The 23564-nt window shown below is 31.7% G+C and overlaps 2 protein-coding genes across 2 annotated transcripts in view; both read left to right on the top strand.

The window, feature by feature from the left end:
- Window positions 1-1052, top strand: part of LOC145243525 (uncharacterized) — a 45854-nt gene extending 44802 nt beyond the window's left edge. The window contains exon 4 of the mRNA XM_080106494.1: window positions 113-1052. The gene's annotated coding sequence lies outside the window, so the exon portion shown is untranslated. The remainder of the gene's footprint in view (window positions 1-112) is intronic.
- A 20509-nt stretch (window positions 1053-21561) lies between these two features.
- The window catches only part of LOC145243523 (protein unc-45 homolog B-like), an 86520-nt gene continuing 84517 nt past the window's right edge, over window positions 21562-23564 (top strand). The window contains exon 1 of the mRNA XM_080106492.1: window positions 21562-21699. Coding sequence (XP_079962618.1) covers window positions 21697-21699 — 3 coding nt within the window. The 5' untranslated portion in view covers window positions 21562-21696. The remainder of the gene's footprint in view (window positions 21700-23564) is intronic.

Below are 23564 nucleotides of genomic sequence, written 5' to 3'. Positions count from 1 at the left end.
TAATTGCTATTCATTCTTGATGCAAATAATTTCTGTTTTATTTCAAACGTATGTCACAAAAAAATATTTACGATATTTACATTTTCATTTTTTTTTATTCCTTTCTTTTCAGTGGCTTTTTGAAAACTATAGTTGGAGGAATAGTGTCGGATCATCATGAAACAAAAATTCCATCAAACGTGGTCATTTGGGACATTCCAGAATCAAATATCTAAATAATCATAACCAAATGTAGATAAAAGAATCTTATGCAAAGCGGTTTTACTTGTACAGTATTTTTGTAGACATTTTTTTTTTTTTTAAACTTTTATTCATTATTCATATTTTTGAGATGAGGATTGATAATTTAGATTATTTGGGCTACTATTCTCATCTTGAGTGTTATTCTCACAAGATTTTGATTTATGTAACTAACCTTCTTCAGATATATCTTGTAAACTCTAAAATTTGTATGGAATTTCAAAACAGAACTCTGTAACTTTTTCTAGTTTTGCAAGGATGGATACAGGGACTAATTTATAACCAATTTTAAGTGATAATCCTCTAGAGGTTGAAGGTTCAATCTCTAGCGTGGATAATACTGAGATAATAATTATAAATTACTTTATGCTTTTACCCAGTCATGACTGAATGAACAAGAGAAATTTAATCTCATGGATTAAATAATGAGTTCTGTTTGACAAAAAGTTGTAGAGTTTGATAAAATGCACCTAAAGAAGATCAGAGGTTACATCGGCTGAAAATTGAGGAAAACATTCAAGATTAGAGCAATAGTCTGAATAATACAAAAAGCTTTTTTTAGTTTTAAATATAATTCTATTTTTGGCAAGACTAAATATCTTTTTTGGTCTTTTTTTTTTTTTTTTTTTTTTTTAAATTCATATCTATTAACTTTTCAACACTTTTCATAAACATATGAGTTTGGCCACTTTAGAAGGATGCATTATTAAAACTAACACTGGATTCTTATTGAATCATCAGGAAAATGTTATTTTTTTAAATTTCTGTGTTTTGTGTAAATAATTATGAAATAAAATTTTAATACTTTTAAACTCCTGTAAATAAACATTCATTATTGGTGGTGGATATTACAAAACATAGGAGCATTTTTTTAACCTTTTTTTTATTATCTTTTATTTTATTTATTTATTTTATTGTTTTTTTTTTTTAGCTTGATTTCTACGAGATCACTAAATCTATACTCCTTACATTTTGTTGCTATTTGTCTGGATTTTATTTCTTTCTCTTTCTCTCTTTGTTTTCCTGTTTTTGACAGTTCTCTGAAAATGTTAATTTGGACATAAAGGCTAATCTTTACCACTATTCATGAAGTTGGTAGAAGGAGTTAAATGACTTCTTTTTTTTTCTTCAAAGAATCATTTCCTGTCTCCATGTTTTACTCCTGTAACAGCCACATTTTTGTTTTCATTTGCTTATGTAGATATTTCATTTCTTCTTAATAGACAATAACTTCTCAATAACTCTATAATTAAGATCAATATGTATTTGTATATAAATAAATAAATTTACTTTTATCCCATTGTGCAAAAGTTAGTGAGTAAAATATTTGCCTTTTCGCAGCCCATATGTGAAACAATTTCAAGCAAGTTATAAGTTAATTATTTTTTATTTTTTAGCAGAAGTAAATATGAGCATACATCGGCAGGTAATGACAATGTTATTAATGCATAGATATAAAATTATGTACACTTGTTTAAGTTATAATTGATAATTTCATAGAAGTATGTTTGGTTAAATTTTACCTTCATCCTCACTATGTTAATAGAAAAATAAAAATCACATTTTATTATTTTTCGCTGTACGATTACATGTTATAAACCTGAAAATATCTGGAAAAATTTAATGTAAAATGATTATTCAGTTCTTTACCACATGATTTAGACTAGGATTTTGTATTTGCAAAATAGCCAGCACTAAAAAAAAAAAAAGTGAACAATTTTTTTTTAATTGTTATCACTAGTCTTTTTTTTCTTGTTGGGGGTTAATGAAGAATATATGTATACATCTTAGGAGTCCTGCTTTTTTCTGTTGAACAAAATACTAGAGGAGTTGCTTATTTTACATTGAGTTTATATACTTAAGTTAACTTACACATACTATGTATATATATCTATATATATATATAGATAGATATATATATATGAGAGAGAGAGAGATTAATAATTAACAAAAAATTTTTAAATATCTGTATTTATCTACTAATTTTCATTATTTAATATTTGGTTGAAAAAGCTAACTGGAATTGGCAAAAATGTCCAATCCCATAATTGGAAAAGATATAAAACTGTATATTAAACAATAAATTTATCATCACTGAAAAGTCCAATTGGACTGGAAAGATTTAATAACAAAAATAATGAGTTGCAGCTATCTATAAGTGACTTGTTTTTGTTATTTACAACCTAAAATAACATCTATATCCAAATTCTTGATGTATAATTACACACAAAAAATAGAATATCATTTTTACTTTTTCCATTGACATCATAGAGCAAATTGTAAAATTTTATATTTTTTATAACTAGTTGACAATAAAAATTTTTGATTTTATCATTTTCTCTAGACAATTATATGGTGCTAACATTTTTTTTTTTTTAAGAAATTAGCTTTTTTTCGTTTTCTGTATATTTATTTAAATAGATATAAATATATATTTCTTTCATTTAAAATATAAATAGAAATATCTGACACAGTATGATATAATTAATGCTGTGAAGGTGCACTGTGAAATAGGCTTTATTCAATTTATGAGGTTTCGATAAAATGTATACCAGTAAGAGTGCAGGGTAGTAAACAGTCGAAAATTGTAAACAATAACTTCTACCAAACACAATATTACTTAATTATCTACCGACCTGTATACTTTTAATATGCTAAAACTTTTTTGAATTTGATTTAATTCAAAGTTGTCTTTGCCACACATAAAAAAAATATGGCTGCCATCAATATTTTAGAGGTAGTTTGTTAATTTCATTCATTAACTGAAAAATAGTAACACAAATTATTTACATAGTAGTTATGTTATGGTTTCGATTTTATCTGATGGCCCAAGTCATTGAAATTAAAATATTTTTTTACTATCTTTTCAACAGTTAAATGACATTTTGGCAGCCATTTTTATATTGTGCATTAAGCCAGCTTTTGTAGAAATAAATTTATGAAATAAAACTTCTTATAAACAACTTCAGCACTTAAAAGTATGCAGATCAGTAAATATTAGCATACATCGGTAGAAACAATGTAATGACATAATATTATGACAATGCTATTAATGTATTAATATTATATTATCTTCTTAATCAATTTTCTTTTTATTGAAGCTTTCTCTTCTGTTAACTATACTATGCTTTTATCAATATAACTTTTCCAAATGTGTAAAAGCCAAAAAGAAAATTTTGGACAAAACATGAGAAATGAATAAGTTAAAATTAATCAGAGAAACATGGATGTGTTAGTGAGAAAAATGCCTTTTTGGTAAAAGTACAAAATAACGAAATCTCGATAACATGGCAGTCATTAACGTAAACGTACAAAAAAAAAAAAAAAAAATGCTGCTAACCTTAAAACTTTATTCTAATACAATTGATAGACATGGTTTCTTAAATTATTTTTTTGTTTGTTTACTAGTGTTAACTAGTCTCTACTTTTATCACTTGTTTCTGCTTTCAGTTTGTATTTCACTTTCAGTATTCCAATATATGAACGATTTATGTCAATTTCTTGAAATGTATTTTTAAATAAAGAACTTTAACGTTCATAATTCTTTTTTTTTTTTGTTTTTATGACCTAAAAGTTTTTAAAATGCCACTGGATTTGGTAGGAATAATTTGGACAAAAGCATTTTTGAGTATTGCCAAGAACCACATAAACATATTAATATAAATTGTTTATAAAAATTGTTTTTTAACAAAAGAAGAAAATGAAGGATAAACAAGTATAGGGAATGCATACAAAAAGAAATTATAACAAATGGCTACATTATTTTATAAATTTAAAGAAATTAATTTAAAAACCATTACGTAAACTATTTTTTCTTTTTCAATAATCCACAAAACAAATAGACATTAATTAAAAACATTATTTTGTTTAAAAACACAATTAAGTTTGGTAAATAAAAACAATACATTCATCATAGTTACTTATTCTTTCATAAAAATATTAACCAGCATATATTTTAAAAATATTTTTCTTCATACTAGCTATAAACCACTAACGGCTAAGTAAAGATGGAAAATTTGTATAAAAGTGACTTTGTGTGTGTGCCAAATGGTCTCTATTAAACTGCTCTTTCAATTTTTAGTCTACAAACTTGAAACTTAATATATAAGGGATTTGGACCTCTGGAACACATTCGATTTGGTCTTTAGCTAAATACCTGCTTAGAGGTCCAAATTGGAACTTGGCAGGCATAAGTTGACTTAAAGTGCTCTTCTACAAATGCACAGACGTATATTTATATGTTAAACTGCATTGAATTTTACAGTTTTGATATCCATCCATCCTTAAGTCATATTGTATCAAATACTGCTGGAGAGCTAAATGTTTTGGTTTTGTGAGGATCTATGAATAAAATAGTAAAATTACAACCGAATTTCAACTCATTAGCTATTACATATAAAGTGTGAAAAAGCATCTCTGCATATAAACTCCATGCATCCTTCTGGTCAGAAAAAAAATAGTCAAAAGTTAATCTGGCCAATGGGAAGCATGTGCGCCTAAAATAAGATAGAAACAGCCAACGTGTTGTTCAAGCTAGCAGAGAGATATAAATAGCCAAGATTTTTTGAACCAAAAAGGAGAGAAAAAAAGGAGCATAAGACAACAGCGCCAAGCAAAAAGAAAACTCTGCTTTCAAAGTTAAAAGCCGACAACCACTTTTCTGCTAACGATTGTTACAATACCACTGAAAAACTGATAAATGTTTATAATTTTACTTAGACATGAATTAATCCAAAACAAATTATTTTGTTTAAAAACATGAAGTTTGGTAAATAAAAACAATGCATTCATTATAGTTACTTATTCCTTAGTATGCCTCTACAAATCTGATGGCTAATCATAGTACACCTCATGTCTCAGTGGCAATATGTCTTAACTGGAGTGAATTAAAGTTTAAAGAAAAAAAACGTTGCCTGAAATGCAAGTGTGAACAACAATTGGTTAGCATATGGGTCTATTGTTAGTTTGAAGGAATGTCCCTTAGTGGTAACATTTTTATTCACATGCTATCATTATGATGCTCATTGGCTGGAAATGTAAGACTAGGGATGCTTAACATTGAACCATAGATTCACTAGTATATCGTTTGGTTAGTTGAAAATAACAGATGAAAACTCGGTCAGGGTCAATTTGGTAACATCAAGGTTAGTATCGACTCCACTGTAATAATTGATAGAAACATGTAACGTCATACGGTTCAAGGAGAGAATGAGTGAGAGAAGTAATCAACTTGATTGGAAGCCTAGAAGTGCAAACATGTCATTTTAAAATGTTCTATGATTAAACAGCGGTTTATCCTCCCTCGTCTGACTAGTCAATCAACAGTTTTGTTTGGACTTCTTTTTTTTTTTTTTTTTTTTTTTTTTTTTAAGGTACATAAAGATTTAATTGTAGGCAGTGTTTCCTCAGTCTATCAAAATCACGGGGAGAAAAAAAAAGCAGACATTGAGTTTACTTTCAACAACCTCATAACTCTTACTTATGTGTATTATCCTTTGTCCTCACATTCAGTTTCTGACAAAGGGGGAAGAATTACTGTTTCCTGGATCAGAACCTATCCACCTAACACTAGTTTTTTTACTTTGACTATTCATGGTACTCTTTCATTATCTAACTAAAAATCCTCATTAATCCTTCTTCGAGTGGCCTTTGGCATTAGTAGATAATAAATCATTAAAATCCTTGTGGATCCTGACTATTTTATCCTATGGTTCGTCAAGCATTTTAACACCCATCAACTAGCTCTGGAAGTCTGTGTTATCTACTGAAGTACTCTCATCTCTAAAGTTGAAGTGAAACCTAGCCATTAAAGATGGAGGATATGCATTGCATGAAGAGAAATATGAGAATGATATGATGGATGTCTAATGTTAGTTTTAAAAACAGGCTTAGTTCTGATGGCCTCAGATAGAGAATAGGGAGATATGTATAGTACTGGAAACTTTGTTGGTTTGGTTTTATTGAAAGAATGGATGAGTTTGTAAATATAAAACTGAGGTAGCAAGACCAGTTGGCAGAGAAAAGTAAAAAAAACCAAAAAGAAAAACCCGAAAAAGCGATAAGATTGCTAGGAATTTGCTGATTGATGTTTTGTCAGGGTCTGTTCCTTTATTAATAAAAGCGTTTACATATGAAACAAAGAAAATCGTCCCCTTAAGTAAGACACTTTATCAAATCTCCAATACTAACGATTACTACGATACTATCCCATTGATTACTGTGTACACAATAACCCCTATCCTGGAGTGGCTTCTGGGCCTTGATAAGTGGTGCCCTCCATGTAAAAAAAAAAAAAAAAAAAAAAAAAAAAAAAAAAATGGAAACAATGTATACAAAGTATTTATTTTTTTGCAAGTTCGACAGAGTTCACTTTGAGATGGTGTACATAAAGATGTGTACAATAAGGTTTGAAAAGGATGTGTGTGTGCGAAAGTTGAGGGAAATGTCTTGCATACCGTGAAGTGTGTATGTCAAGTGCACGCCTGCTGATTAGGTATGTTCATTAACGGCCAGAACGGAAAAAAAAGAATTTCCTGTGCATCACTTTTTATTCTATGGATTGTATTGACCTCTGCCATCTTAAAGGTCTGAAACACTCACTGATGAGTATGCATGTAAATACATAGAAAATAGATAGCTAATGTTACAAATATCCCCATCCACACTCTGAGATTAGGAAAAAAAAAATTAAATCTGTTTTTATGTTTGTAATAAGATATGTACCTTTTAAAAGTGTGTGAAAATGTAGAAAATCTGTAGATAATGCTACGAGAAGGATTTGAGAGAAAGAGGGATAAAGAAAGAAAGAATTAGCCAAAGATCTGTTAGTTTGAAAGTAAACCTTAAAAGCCATCCAACAGAGAATAAACCAATGATGATGATGTCCAATATGAGCATAATGATGTTTATGATAGCATGGTTATTTATATAAGAATGGGGATATCTTTTCTAGATTGTGGTTAAGAGATCACAAATTTTTGGAAAAAGTGTGATCCTTGATTAATATAGGTTTATTTGCAAGGCCAGCCCATAAAAGACTGAAAGGTTGAACAATCGAGGTATTTTATCAGAGGTGAAATTTCCAGTTAGTTAAATCTTTTTAGCTGCTAACACTTCACTCTCATTGCTACAAGAAAAATTTTCATTCTGAAAAAGAATTCTAACCTATCAAATTTATTTCAGCTCTATTAACTTATTTTGATTATAATTTTGTGAGTATACTGTAAAAAATCAAAAGTGAATTCTATTGAGAACTATTTTTTAGCTGTTATTAATTCAAAGTTTTTATTTCTTAAGCCAAATGTTATAAAAATTTAATGTCAATTTTTTTAAAGGTTTTCTTTTCATATTGACAGCATTATTTATTTAAGAAATACCATTTTTTATGCATGTAGCTTTCTGTATTCAAAATTATGTACCTCTTTGTCCATAGTTGTCAAATTTTTAAATGAACTCATTCTGGTTCTTATTATTTGGTATGCAAAACACATGAAATCAGTAAACTAATCTCATAGAGAGATTTCCTATCTGATTTCATCCGTTGTATCAATTATTCACTGTGACTCCAGTAAAAGACCCCCAGCTACATGATCGCCTGGCCTGTTATAGGGATGGCCTTGATTCTAAAAAACCAGAAAACAGCCAGGGGGTTTTACTGTTGCATAATGCGTGTGTAGATCTACTACTATAGATTTTAATATTACTAGGGAGGGGGGGGTCGTAAAATGCGCTTTAGTATAATATTTTAATTTGTCCAGATTTCGTATATATTATTATAGAATCGTGATTTGAAAAGTAGATAAAAAGTATTTGGGTGTCATCAGCTAAAATTAAAACCAAATACAAAACTGTAGCATTCAAAGCTGGTGACGTTACCACTGCACCAACGTGACATGCATATGAACTTTATTAAAAATTAAAAATAAACTAAGATGAATGCACGAAATGTATAATGATTATTTTCAATTTTGACCCCTTTTCGGACGCTTTAAAACTATTTTAACCGGTTAAAAACCCATAAAAGAACAATCCATAAAAAAATCCGATCATTTGAGGCTCATAGCACTGCTCTGTGACTTTTAGTTTCGGAAGAGATAGAGTTTGAAAATATGGAGACAGACAGACAAATAACCTTTTATAAATTAGATTTTAATTTATGCAGATTTTTTATTTATTAATATAGAGCCAACACTATTATAATCAATCTAGCAAATGGCTACTATATGTTAGGTACAATTGTATCTAATGTATAGTAGTGATTTGAAAGTTAAAAAAAAAAATGATTTGGCGTGCCCTCAGCTAGACTCAAAACCAAAACGTATAACTCTCCAGCGTTATTCGTTACCCTCTAAGTCACCTATAAATTTATATTTGCCCATGCATAGAAGAGCACTTTAAGTCAACTTACGCCTCCCAAATTCCAATTAGTATATATATACTAGTGAGGGCGCCCAACTTTGCCCGGGCATAAATATGCTTAAATATGATATTTTAATTTGTCCAGATTTTGTATATATTATTATAGAGCTGTGATTTCAAAAGTAAAAAAAAAAAAGTTTTTGGGTGCCATCAGCTAGAATCGAAACTGAAACTGTAGCATTCAAAGTTGGTGATGTAACCACTGTATCAACATGACACGCATATGAAATGATTAAAAATAAACTAAGATGAATGTACAAAAGGTATAAAGTTTGTTAAATTTTTACCCTTTTTTGACCCCTTAAAAACTATTAACTGGCTAAAGACCCATAAAAGAACGGTCTATAAAAAATCCAGTCATTTAAGGTTCCTAGTGCTGCTTTGCGACTTTTAATTATGAAAGAGATAGTTTGAAAATATGAAAACGGACATATAACCTTCTATATATTAGATATATTATTATTATATGTATATATTTTCAGTATTTACTTCGACATTGCTCAATAGGTAAGTAGACCTAGGTAGTATATTTTGAAAACATATATAGCAATTAAGCTACACAGAATTCTCTGCATTTCATCCTCATGAGGATTCCTTGGGCTATTGCATGGAATTGATGTTACTTCATGTTTTGTATATCCCCATGATACTGGGTTTGCTAGTCAGCCAATCAGATGCTTAGTTATTCCACACCCATTTATTATAGCCAATGAGCGTGCGCGCCTGTTTCTTTGTTGTTTTAGCGAGGATTTTTTTATTTCTTTGTGATCAGAGATGACCTAGTTTTAATTTGGATGTTTATTTACATTTTATGTTCTACTAGAGTGTTTGTTAATGCATTTGTTTATTTATTAATTACTATTATTGATTATCATTTTTATTGTTGTTTTATTAGTAGTGGTAGTACATTGTTTTTTTTTTTTTTTTTTTTTTTTTTTTTTTAGGATAACGTTTATTTTGTGTATACATACTATTGCAGTTTAATAAATTTTGGGGTTCTTTAAAGCTTTGGTTAACTAATGTCTCATTCAAATATAGTCTGCATGGGTTCTCTAGGTTTCTATATATGTTAGCTATTGTTGTATAGAGAGGAGGATGATATCGACGTATAAACTGAGTCATATTGTATAGCCACGTATCAACTCGATGTATAGACATATGCTAAACAGCGGGGTATCACACGGGGTATATAAATACAGTTCACATTTACATAAAAGTATCATATTTTATAAGAAGAAGAATATGTGATTTATACCTTTTCTTCTTCCGGAGTTCTTCTGTCTTCACTGTTAGGCTCTGGTGAAACATGCAACAACCAACACCATAACCGATCGAGACACCTGTTTTTCTTCTTTTGTGAAACCACAAAACAACACTTTATATTTTTAAAATATAAATTTATTTTAACTGTCTCAGTGGTTTTCACAAGGAGTCTACTTACGTGCCTACATGCTTGTTCTTTCCTGCCCGCTTCCCGGCTTTGAATACGTCTATTCATTTTTGTGACCAAACTCAAACTCTTCAATCTAATCTTCCTGACCTCTTGACCTGTCAGTTCCGTTGCATGATCATCAAAAGCACACGTCTCCTAACATGTGACCTCTGTCACGTACACAACTGTTGAAGGTCATTTTGTTTATTTTTAACTTAGCTAATTTCTGTAAACATCTTCAGTTTAGACCCATTGTTACATTCCAGACCAATTCTAATAAATAACTTCCAATATAAACTATTTTAACAATATCATTAGATAGATAGACAGATAGATAGATCGATAATAACTAATTTAACTTTTACCCATGTTATTATCTAACACTATTGTCCACTTTACTATCGTGATCGTCCACTTTCTTTGAGCTCTCAACAGTGATTTGCTAATGCTGTTTTTATTTGGTATTTTTCGAATTTGAATGTACTTTTGTGATCATAATATCTGGTTTTAAAATCTAGGGAGGTCATTCCTATATAGTACTTTTTGTTATTCATGTTTTCTCTGGCAAAAATTGTGGCCTGGTAAACGATGCTTTTGGTTGAGCATTTATTTTGTAGTGGACATTTTGTCTTATTTCTACAGTTACAATTTTTTTGCATATTACTAGTGTTTTTATTTCTATTAGAATTAGCGTCAGTACTATTTCTAGTAATTATATTTTTGTTTTTTGTGTTACTTCTATTGTTATTGTAGTGACCCACTACGTCCGGCAGGAACATTGCCACAGCGATCACCACTTTGAAACGCCTACGCATTATTAAAAATGCTTAGGAACATGATGTTGTGATGCAACCGCATGCATACAAAAAAGCAAAGGAACTATGTTTATGGTCCATCGTGCTTGAATATGGTGATCAGTTCCAAAGCAGCAAGCGGGCACTATAAAGGTATTTCCCCACCAAAATCAAACCAGTTTCTCTCCAAATTCTCAAGTGCAGCACGTGTTTGATGAAGGTCCATCTTCATGAGATGTTAAAAAACCCATCATGGTTTTACGCAGGCCACAGATGAACTACACTACTCATCGTGAAAATTCAACACATCCAGCGAGAAATCAAACCTCCTTTTAAACATTTGTATCCCAAACCACTGTTCTTACGGTACAAACACACACACACATATTCACTTTTTGGGATTACGAACTGTTTCCACCAGAAAATAGCCATAGTAACTCCCATCCCACCTGTGGCACACCTATCATAAAAAAGCACAACTTTCAAGCGTTGTGCTATACACACAAAATGCACACACCAATAATCATTTACTTAAAACGTTCAAACGCAGGAAAACATTTATGTTGGAACACTTTATTTTAATACTTCTATCAGGTAAATAAATGTTATTTATTTTTTATCAACTCAGCAATTCTGTGTTCTTTATCTAGTGCCGTCTTTTTCTGGATTTATTTTCATTTCTTTATTTAAGGATGTAAATTGGTAACCCTTCCTATAATTTGATGTTTTTATCATTAAGGGCTCCAAAAAAGCATCCTATAGTTATGGTCACTTTTTAATTAATTTTGTTATTTTCTTTTTGGTTGTTCCTATTTCCCTCACTTCATGTTTCTTTCAAACAAAATTATTATACATAGATATATTTATTTTCAAGAAAATTTAGTATTTTATTATGTGCTTTAATTATCATCTCTAGGTTTTCGCAGCAACTATAGGACAGCTTAAGGTTCTTTTTATTAAGGATTTTGTGTAAAATGTTTGTTATGGGGGAATGTTTTTTTTTTGATGAGGTTTAAGAATTGTTTGCGAAGATTGGTTTTTACCATTTAGTTATAAAGATTTCTTTTTTGTCTATTTTTAGTCTTATTATAAGTATTGGTGTTTTGTTGTTTATATTTGACTAGCAGAGGTACCCGGCGTTGCCTGGGTGTTTCGAGGTGTGTGTGCTCTTAAATCAAAAAGAAACACGGGGCGGGGGGTTAAAAAAGTTTTGGTAGGTAGGTAAAACCGAACCCGAAGCCCTGAGACAAAGTTGGAAAATAAAATGTGAAAAAAAACATGACACATTAACCGCTCGGCCAGCAAGAAAGAGTTACTGAAAGACGTTTGAATTTATTTAAGTAGGAAGAGAATTGACAGGTGCCCGCACTTATTGACTTAATGAGGTCAAATAATGAGGTCGCAGTTAATATTTTTTGCGGGACAGTTTTAATGAGGTCAAAATCCGGTTTGTTTGTTTTTACCCAAGTTTGGGGAAAACCAGCTCCCCCCGTTTATTAGGGGAGTGTCCAGATAAAAGCAATTGTCTGATAGCCGACATTGACCAAACGTTTACACATCGCTTTCCAGAGACCACACGGCCGTGGGCCAGAGAACTGCCGATTCAAATCCAGTTTCGCTTTTTTATATTGAAAAGCGAAAGATATGCACGGCGATCTAAAAATCTGGAAAAAATAGCGCCTGAAAGTCGGGCAAATTAAATACATACACAACCCCCATTTGTAACTCGTAGATATTATCATTCAGACAGCATACAAAAAGTTTTCAGAAGGAATGAGCCAACCGAGAAGCCCAGCGAAATAAGCCTTTTGCGGACATACACAAAAAGCGAACATACATACACTCACACATTTTCGCTTTTAAATTTATAGATTTCGATATTTTGGTATTGTTGTATTCCTGTGGGGGTGTGTATATATGTATTCTGTACATATATATGCATGTATGTAACAGTGTCTTATTGAATATGCATCTGTTTTTCATGTATCTACATGTGATTAGCTAGTTTTCGAAATGTCACAAAACAACTTATCTGGTGTATGCTCACATATAACAACAAATAAGGGATGGAATAAACATCATTGTCTCTTGCCAGACAAAGGAAAACATTTCTTCACAAAAGGGATGAATAATCTATGGGGTTACAACATTTGGCCAATTAGAGAACACTCTTTGATCTTGTATGGAAAGCTGCAATGAAAATTCTACCGTGAACAACAGATCTCGGGTTTATTTTGGCAACCCTTATTCCAGAATGTTGTTCCTATTTTGGAAAGGTTGAATGCTGATATAATTTTGTTTACATCTTAATTATCGATCTTGTCCCTGTTGGGTGCCATCCTGTCCGTCTTATAAAAACATTTTCTTTTTTTTTTTTTTAAACATAGGCATAAACACTCGAGGATAAGGGTTAAGAGTGTACAGTAGTCAATTGGACAATATAGTAATCGATAGTAATGGAAATTCGGTAAATTTGTTAACTTAAGTGGAACGACTCATCAAGAACTTGTGTGTACGTTGGACTTGAAGACAACCATATTGTAGTCAGCTGGAAAGCAGGAAAACGGAAGACAATTCCACAGGCGTGCAGTTCTAAGAAAGAAGCTTTGTTCATGGAATCTACGTTTAGGTTTAGGCACAGATAAAGAGTAGGGGGAATTATTGATAGTGTTTTCAACTAAACGAGTGTTTCTTGTGAAAGTTTGGGGAGGGGAGACCATAGATTTAAGCTCAGTCGAGCACTTGCCATGAAAATAACAATAAAGCAGAAACAAACTTGCAACATCTCTTCTGTGAGATAGAGGTTGCAGGGAATGGAAAAGGACATCTCCTACGAGGCTACAAAGTCTATTTTGAACTCTATCAAGGCAGGACAAATCCTTTCTAGCAGTTCCTGCCCAGATGTGGCAGCAATATTCCACTCTTGGACGTACCTGGCTCTTATATAGATAGAGAATTGCATCAGCAGTGAGATATCTACTGGATCGATAGAAGGGTCTCACCATTTCTCCAGCCCCCTTGGCAACAGATTTGATGTATGTGTTCCATTTAAGATCAGGAATAAAGGTCAAGCCCAGAAGCTTGTCAAAACATGAGGCCTCTCCAAGACGAGAGCCATTCATTTCAATTGATGCCAGATGTGGATCAGAACATTCATGATGTAAAGATAGAAGTTTGATTTTAGATGCATTAAAAGTAACCAGCCACTCCTTTCCCCATTGTACAACATGCTCAAGATCAGAGGAGAGAGAATTGAGTTGTGTGAGTTGTGTGATGTCTTTCGGCGGTCAGAGCCCTCCAAGGTCACTGCGGCAAGCGGCCTCCAGTTGGGACAGTATAGGCGGCGTCGAATCAATAGACTGCTGCACCGTTTCGCTGTCCCTCTTTACACAGACAAGCATGTGGCGTAAGCTATTGGATTCACTGCGTCTCATAGCGGTATAACCGGGGATCTGAGGTTCGTCTGGTACAGACTTCAGCCAGGTATCCAGCGCCGACTTGAACGATTCTGTTTTGCAGTTCGTGATCTCTCTGATATTACGTGGTAGGCAATTGAAGAGCGTAGGACCCCGGGAATTTAAACTCGATTCCCTGAGCCGTCGGATCCAGTTGTCCCTGGCACTGGTTAGGGGTGGTACCACACACCTTCTGCCACGTTTTGAGATATGGTGCTGTATACCAGCATTGGGCACCTGGTTCTCCATCATACGCCAGGTATAGATGATTGAATATCTTTCTTGCCTGCATTGAATCGATTTGATATTCAACGTATCCAGCAGTTGCCAATAATTCAATTGACTATAACCAGCTATCTTTCTTAGAAACGACTTCTGGATGGCCTCCAGAGAGAACTTGGTCATTTACGGTCTTAGATGTGCTACCATAGATGGTAGTGTCATCAGCATAAACGTCTACGAATGATGTAAGGATGTGATTTGGAAGATCATTAATGTAGATCAGGAAAAGAGTTGGGCCCAGGTTGGACCGCTGTTATTTCCATAACACTGTTACCAGTTCAAATGTCGATTACTCATCTTTCTATCTGGGACATCCAACGTTTGTTTGCCAATAATGTAATAGTATTTACTATTTTTTAGAGTTGTGTTGTAGATGTTGTTTGATTTCTTAAATACATTTTTGTCTCTAGAATTTTTGCTAAGTCTACTTTTGATAGAGCTAGGAATCTGTTTTATGATTTTTTTTTTTTTTTTTTTTACACAGTGATCACCACTTATCAAGGCCCAGAAGCCACTCAGGGATAAGGGTTATTGCAAGTACATTACGTTAGTGTGGAGATTTGATGTTTACTTAAGGGGGCGGTTCATTAGGAATTTGTTAACATTGGACTTGAAGACATCCAAGTTGTAGTCCGGTGGGAAGCAGGCAGACGGAACAGAGTTCCACAGGCGTGCAGTTCTAAGAAAGAAGCTTTGTTCATGGAATCCGCGTTTTGATTTAGGCACAGATATAGAGTGGGGGAAATTTTTCACAGTGGATTCAGCTAAACGGGTGTTTTTCGTGAAAGATTGGCAAGGGGGGAGCAGAGATTGGAGTTCAGACGAGCACCTGCCATGGAAATAACGATAAAACAAGGATAGGCTCGCAACGTCTCTTCTGTGGGAGAGAGGTTGCAAGGTAGAGAAAAGGGCATCCCCCACTAAGCCACAAAGTCTATTTTGTACTCTGTCAAGGCAGGATAGGCTGTTTTTAGCAGCTCCTGCCCAGATATGGCAACAGTATTCCATCCTTGGACGTACTTGGCTTTTATATAGATAGATTGTTGATCATCCTTTATCTATCTTACTCTGGCTATTCTATTCTTAGCTAGAATCATTGCAATCGTCAAAATACCACATTTACTCAAGAAGTCATTCTACTTAATTGTTGAAAATATATGTCGGAATATTTATTTGCAGAAATATAAAAATTAAATTACATCTATATATCTATAAAAGTGAAATTATCTGTGTATGGGTGTCTATCTGTGTTTGTATATTTCCCTACCAAACTACTCTGTCAATTTTCAGTCTATAGACTCGAGATTTGACATAAGGATTATTGAGATTTGAGAAAATCTTTTTAATCCATTTTCAGTCAGAAATTTGGCTGTCAAGAGGTCAAAGTTCAATGATTTGACCTTTGAAAACTCTACCAATTTTGGGTCTGAACATTTGGAATTTTAGATGTGGGTTACTTGGACATGGATCAAACTTTATAATTTGATTTGAGCCCAAAACAATAAATGTTAAGGTGTCAAAATTGGGGTCAAAGAAAAAGGGAGATAAATATCCAGAGTGACATAGAATAATTTTGTTAACATTTAACATATCAAATCTTTTTGGTTCTTCATTATTTTATCGAAATTTGAAATATTGAATTTCAAGTAAAACCAATCCTATTGTCATGTTGCAGTAAGGAAAATATCCAAAAATTACGAAAAACGATAAAGTAGAAAATTAATAATGAAAGTTTTCTAAAACAATTAGCGATAATTAAGTTTTGCTAAATTGGCCAATTTTGTTCATTTTCTTGAAAAACTATTTTCATTAATAATTATTTTTCTACTATATCGTTTTTTATAATTTTTAGATATTTTTATAACTGCGACATGACAATCCAGTTTATGACTATTGGTTTTACTTGAAATTTAATATTTCATTTTTCGAATTTTGCAACAATAACGAAGAAGAACCATCTTTTCTTAACTCTTCTGTGTATTGAGTTTTGTTTGAGTCCAAAATAAAAATTTTTGTTGTACGACTAAAAGTTATTCCTTCTGATGTTTGTGGTAGCTAATAATTTTTTTCTTATGTAGAACACAGACACTTCCAAGAAATATTGTCAAAATTATTATCATCATTTCCAATGAACGTCACTTCAACATATAAAAACGTTACCAAGATAAAGAAAAGCAACAACAAAAATGAAAAGAGAAAAGACTTGGTGGATAGAAACAAACAATCAATTTTATTAGGAAAAGAAAAAAAGAACCTTAGAGCCAGTTTACAGCATGGAATCATCAATATATTTTTCTGAAATTTTACCTTAGGCTGTTTTTTTTGTTTTTTTTTCGAGACTCCCTTTATCAATCAGCAGATCCCAACTACAACCAATCACGTAAACTCATGTGCACAGTTCATACAAGCACTCTAAAATTACAGGTAGAGAGAAAAGATGTAGAGAGCAGAAAGAGACTAATTATTTTATTTTATTTTTTATATTCAACTGTCTTCTCAAATTCACTTTTTCCTGGTTCAAATTATCTACCCCAAGCCGAATGGGTGACTCAGCATACCACATTTTTTTCTAGTTATCTAAAAAAGTCAAGTTCATGTGTGATCCTAAAATATTGCAAGAATTTTGGGGGGAATATATTTCTTCTTTTTTTTCTCTTGTCTTTTTCCTTTTGTCTTTTTTCTCTTGTCTTTTTCCCCTTCTATTAAGATTGCTTTACTGCTGCTTATGTTGTTGGTCATGTGAGTAATTTCGGCCTGTTGATTGATCTGCACATTCCCACGTTTTGTGATAAAATTCAAGCTGAAGTCGTAAGTTCAGGCTTAACACTTGAAATGTGTTGACATGCTATCTTCTTTATGTCTAAACAGGATGTTAAAATGTTGAAGTGAACTAGTTCAAGTTACCTGACGAAGTGTATTATGTTGAAGTGATTATGTCTAAATTTCCTGATGAATTTGTATCTTGCTTAGAGAAATCTACTTCAAATAAATCCAAGAAATCTGACTTGGTAGTTAAATATGTCGGAAAAATACCAGCTTGCAGAAGAGAAGACACATGCGGGAAATATTCTTACTAGGAAAGATTGAATTAGAAATGTCTTTCACTTAACTAGATATTTTCTTATAAGGCTGAAGAAAATGGATATACGTCTCAAGCTGCAATATTTAAAGTCAAAAGAAAAGAATATTTCTATTCTGACGGGACTCAAAGAAGGAATGAGGATTTTTTTTTTTTTTTTACCGGACTTCTTGGCTCTTAAGAGAACATTATTATACGAAGAACTATGTGTACTATTTTTGTTTTTTCATTTGCTGGTTATTCCTTCAGGATAATGAGGAAATAAATTCCTTGCTATAAAAACACTCTTGAGACATTATTTCAGATAATAAGTTATCTTTGTCTTCAGATATTTCAACTAATCTAGTCGAGAGGACTTTAATTTTAAAATAGTCGACATTAAAAAATATAAGCTTAAATTGCAAACAAAGGGAGCAAACTCTGTTCGACCTTTCTAAAAAAACATTCCTATGTTGGTTGAAATCTCATATCACAGCAGTAAGTAAAAAAAAAAAAAGGCCTTCTCAACCCGTCTTCCTTTCTGTCTTTCTTTTTTTTGTAAGGACTTTCTTTGTAGCTGAGAGCAAAATCTTAGCAGCAGACAGCTCGTGAACTTTTTTTGGCTCTAAGTTTCTTTTTTTTTCTTTTCCTAATAAAATTGTTTGTTTCTATCCACCAAGTCTTTTCTCTTCTCATTTTTTTTTCTGCTTTTCTTTGTCTTTGTAGTAGTAACGTTTTTATATGTCGAAGTGACCTTTGTTGAAAGTGATGATAATAATTTTGACAATATTTCTTGGAAGTACCTGTGTTTTACATAAGAACAAAATTGTAAGCTATAACAATCGATATTATCCAAAGAACTTCCAAATTCTTTTGGAAAATTTTGGTAATTTTATTATAGAATTATTTCTGTCTCCCCACTACTAAAAATACCTTAATCCTACCACAAACCTTAAGTCCGACAGGCAATGCCTACCCCAATAAAATCAAACTCTTTTAACCTTATCACTAAACTTAAGTCTAGGTGACAATACATCCCACTAAAAAAAAAAAAAAAATTGCAGAAAAAGGATCGAGATATTAGATGGGGATGATTCTAGAAACAAAATTTTGAGTTTGTTTACCTTCTTGCTAAGAAGTTAGACAAAAGCTTAGGTGAGGTTTTGAAAAGCCAGTGTGCTAGAAGAAATGCACTCTGGCCTAAGAAAATGTCTGAGCAACCCTGTTGGACTGTCTTGTAGGGGCGCTAACCTTTTTCTCAAAGAGAGAAGGGAAAGCAACAACCAACAGCGATAAAGTTACTGTCGTGTGTCGTGCTGATTGTCGAGTACGTAAACAACACCTAATATCAAAACTTTAAAGTGTTACAATTCTGCAACCCTTTTTTAGCAGAATGTAATGTGATACGCATCGTGCCAGATTATCGTACATGACAATACCATCACCCACCCACCCGCTTATATTAGCAAATACGGTACGCTAGCAAGGGAAAATGATATCACGGTTAGAACCCGACTGATACTGCCGCACAAAGTTTTCTGAAAGTTGGTATTTAGTCGACAGATAGATTTTTGAAATATGTCGTTTTAAGCAAAAACAATATCACGTGCTTAATTGTCATGTCGAAAATAGTAATATATCCAAAAATTCATCGAGCAGAAAGTTATTTATAGTTAAAAGTAATTTTTATGGGAAATTGGTGAAAAATTGCATTTTTTTAGATGTTATAAAATAGACGGTGAAGAGAAGAGTTCACACACAGGGGACATATCTCGGAACGCATATTTTACATTACATTTTAATGGCAATTTACTAAAAACACAATAGCAGTTGTTCTACTGGATGAATTTTCGTAATTTCTTTTGGATATATTACTATTTTCGACATGACAATTAAGTATGTAATATTGTTTTTGTTTAAAATGACATAAAAAAAAGTTTATCTGTCGACTCTATCTTAACAAGCAAGCACAAGCACCTGAAACTTTTAAGGTGTCGACTCAATATGTTTAATTGTTGACGCTGTATATCAACGAGCTTTTCTTTTCTTTTCTTTTTAATGTTGTACCTTTATTAAACTCATTCTTTTTATTAATTAAAAATAATTGAACATTAGTCTAACTCGGCCGTCATGCAAAATTTTACGAAAACAAACAAACAAACAAAAATAAACAAACAAACAAAACAAAATGATAAAAGAAAAAATATTTTGAATGGTTCAATTTGATTTTTGGCTATCTTGAAGCTGTTAGCTCCTAAATGAGGCGCGTGGGGGAAATGTAATAGATAAAAATAACACAAGTAAATAAATAGTGAAAAAAAAAAAAAGTATAAAGAAAGAATGCGATAATGGAAAATTAGAAGCGTTCGGATGGGGGTTGTTAGATTTCCTCTCAAGTCCCTTCTCTCCCGTAATATTTTAAAATTTATTGTTTTCAATCAAATGAAATAGATTTTCTACAGTTTTAAATAGTAAGACCCCCCCCACACACACACACACTCAATATTGAATCAAATAATTACATTTTTTGTTGCACTATATTTTTAGGGAAGTTAGTGGTAAGATTATTTTTATTTAGGTAGGGGAGGTGTTGCTAATCGCGCTTATGGTTAGTAGTAGGGGTTTAAGAGATTTTTTTCGTATTAAAAAAAAAAATCTCCCTCTCTTCAAAATACACAATTTATTTATCTTAAGGGGGGGAAAATGGTCATACTCATATGCCCTTAACTTGCCCGGAAATGGATCTTCCTGTTACGTTAAATTGATATGCGCAACTTATCCCCCTCACTAAATTCTAAATTATTTGTTTTTCCTAAAGAATTTCAATAATGTTTGCACGTAATCGCCCAAAAATGTAGAATATTAGTTTTTACAGAGAGCCGAATGCAGTGGAGGATTCTCATTTTACTTTTAAATGTAAATATGTTTTATTTCTAATTTGACAAACTTAAAAAAAAATGTTTCCCTTTATGTATTTTGATTCAATAAACTCATGAAATTTTCAACAATATTTTTTGATTCTAACATTTTTACGTACATTAGTGTAAACGATTATTAAGAATTTTTTTAACGCTTAAAAAACGTTTACAAACTATTTTCCTACTTTAAAACTATGCGTTTTATATAAATATTTTGGGGCAAACTGTCACCACCTATATATTAAAAAATAAAAATAAAATAAAAAATCCAGGATGTTGTTGTGTACGTCCCCCTTCCAACGAGGGCAGAGTTTTTAATTAAGGGAAAAGTAGTTGTCAAAAAATGAATTGGGATAAAATTTACCTCAGTCTAGGAGGATTTCTTCACTGACTAAGAACAGAAAAGGTGAATTGTAGCATCACAACAGATACTACACTCCTCTCAATGTTGCTTTTCTGTTGAAAGTGTAAGAGCAAAGTGTAAAAGTTAATTAACAACCTAATTTAAATATCTAACTTTGTCCTCGCCGGGGACAGGGGTTCTTGCTAAAATGGGGACTAAAAACTTTAGCTCGTTCACTAAAAAATTAAATATATTCTTAGTAAAAATTAAAAAAGGAGCATATAAAGAACTTTCTTGAAAGTTTGTTTTTCAAAAATAGAATTTAGTAAGGTTTCGTTCGAACGTCGGCGATCATTCGAGAAAGACTTAGTATATGAAAAGAAAAAAGTGAAAGGTAAATTGATGCAAAATCTTTTCTTCTTTCCATCGCACCTTTTAAGGCCCGTTTTTAGGGAACGTTTTTGTTGAACAAGTGCGCTGATTGGTCGATGAGAGTTATCTCCCTTTATTCTTTTACGACGATTTGATTTTTTTTCCCTTTGATTTATTAAAAAGACCATTTTTTGATGAAAGAATTGATACCTTTAGTGATTTTCCAATTTCGACAATAATCATATAGAAACCGAATGAAATATTTATATATATATATATATATTTTACTAAAACAAACAAAAAAAAAAATATTAACTGCGGATCACTTTATGTCAACTTCCTGCTCTGAAGGACCTAATACATGTGTGCACTTTGCGTCAAAACATGGTAAGAATCCGTCTTCAATTACTTATAAAAAACATTTATTTATCAGTTTGTTTATTTATTTTTTCTTATATGACCACGTTTTACACCGCGTTTTAAAAGTAATATCATTGTATGCCGGTTTAGTCAAAGAATCATAAAAAACAATAACACATTAACTCCAACAGTCACTATCTTAAGTTCAAGTTTGCAATTCGGAAAAAAAAAAAAAAAAAAAAATGTCAATATGAGAAAAAAAAAAAAAAAAAAACTATAATATTGGCAATTACTTTCTGCAAAAATTCTCATTTAAAAAATGCAACTTTTAAGCTGCGTATTTTTTTTTTTTTTCAAATAAAAGTTTGTTTTGATTTTCTGAATTATTATTCTCATTTTGGTTGTTATTATCACAACGTTTCAGCCGATATAACCTCCAACCTTCATCAGATTGGATATTTTTTTCGAACTCGGGAATCCATACTGGCATTTCAACTTAACTTTTAATAAACGATGTTTTCTGACAACGTTTCGCAAATTCATACTAAACCCGTAGCGCAACGGTTAAAGTCGTTGATTAACAATCAATAATAGTCGTTGTATCGAATAGTAGATTGAAAGTTCAATCTTTAATACAAGCGATAATTAGCACTTCTTTGGCCATGGCTGATGGAATGAGAACAATCTATCATTGTAAATTATTAGTTCTAGTCTTTTTGTGGTAGGATCGACAGGAGTTCGGCATGAATATTATCAAGCAGATCGGAGGTTACATCGGCTGAAACGTGAAAATAACAACCAAAATAAGAATTCTAATCGGAATAATATAACATCAATCTTCATCTTAAAACCTGCCAAAACATTAAAGTTTATTTTATGGGCGTCTTCCAAAATAACCAACAAAACGAAAAAGTTGTAAAAAATATATAACATTTATTTCCAGTAGCTAGTAGCTGAATACGTTTTTTTGTGTTTTAACTTATTTTAAAGCGTTTATTTAATTGAAACTAAAGTAGTGTCGCATGTTAATGCCAGAAAAAAAAAACATAGCTGACATTAGACAGTCATCTGGAGAATCTCAATAATCGCTGAAAAATCGAAAATTAAACCTTAAACAAAATACTTTTTTATTTCCTCGTTGAACAATCAAAACTAATAGTAAACAGGAAATATCTTTTAAAGATTGAAGTTTTAGATTTAGTTCGACAATAGTTCAGTTCAGATTCTGCAGATCAAATCGTTTTATGGAATTCTATTTTTTCCGCATATTGACGTTTTATTTGTGATTATTTGTTTTCGGCGAGAGGAAAAGCTTTCCTTTGTAGCTTAAAAAATAAAATCGCAATCGATACCGTAAATTTAGTACACACACACACACACACACACACACACACACACACACACACACAAAAAGAAAAAATGTTTTGGGTATTTCTACAGATTTTGAATTTTTTTCAAGCACTAATCTTAAACTAAGTTTTCGTTCTGCAAAATTAGTTTTGTTAGGTTCAAATTCTGTAGAAGCACCGGTTTTTGTTTATATAATCGGCCGAAATAACGTGGTAATAATTATTTGATTGTAAAATAATAAAAAAAAAATGTTTATTAAATGTTTTATTGTTTCGTTTAATTTATTAGTTTTTATTTTTAAATCACGTTACACAAGAACATTTTTTCTGTCTTTTTTTTTTTTTTTTTTTTTTTTGCTTAGAAAATGAACTAATATTTATATGAAAAAGTTATTGTAACAATTCTGTTTAATCTACCTAGAAGTAATTTCAACGATTTTAACACCTTTTTGGATTAAATGTTATTCTTTGCCCCCATACTGTTAAAGGAAAAATGAAATTCAATTATGTTTCATACGATTAGACGTCAACACCCTGGAAATA

This window comes from Euprymna scolopes, chromosome 22, assembly GCF_053919585.1.
Source record: "Euprymna scolopes isolate OS-2025 chromosome 22, ASM5391958v1, whole genome shotgun sequence".
Classification (NCBI taxonomy): Eukaryota; Metazoa; Mollusca; class Cephalopoda; order Sepiida; family Sepiolidae; genus Euprymna; species Euprymna scolopes.
This window is presented reverse-complemented; position numbering and strand designations above follow the sequence as displayed.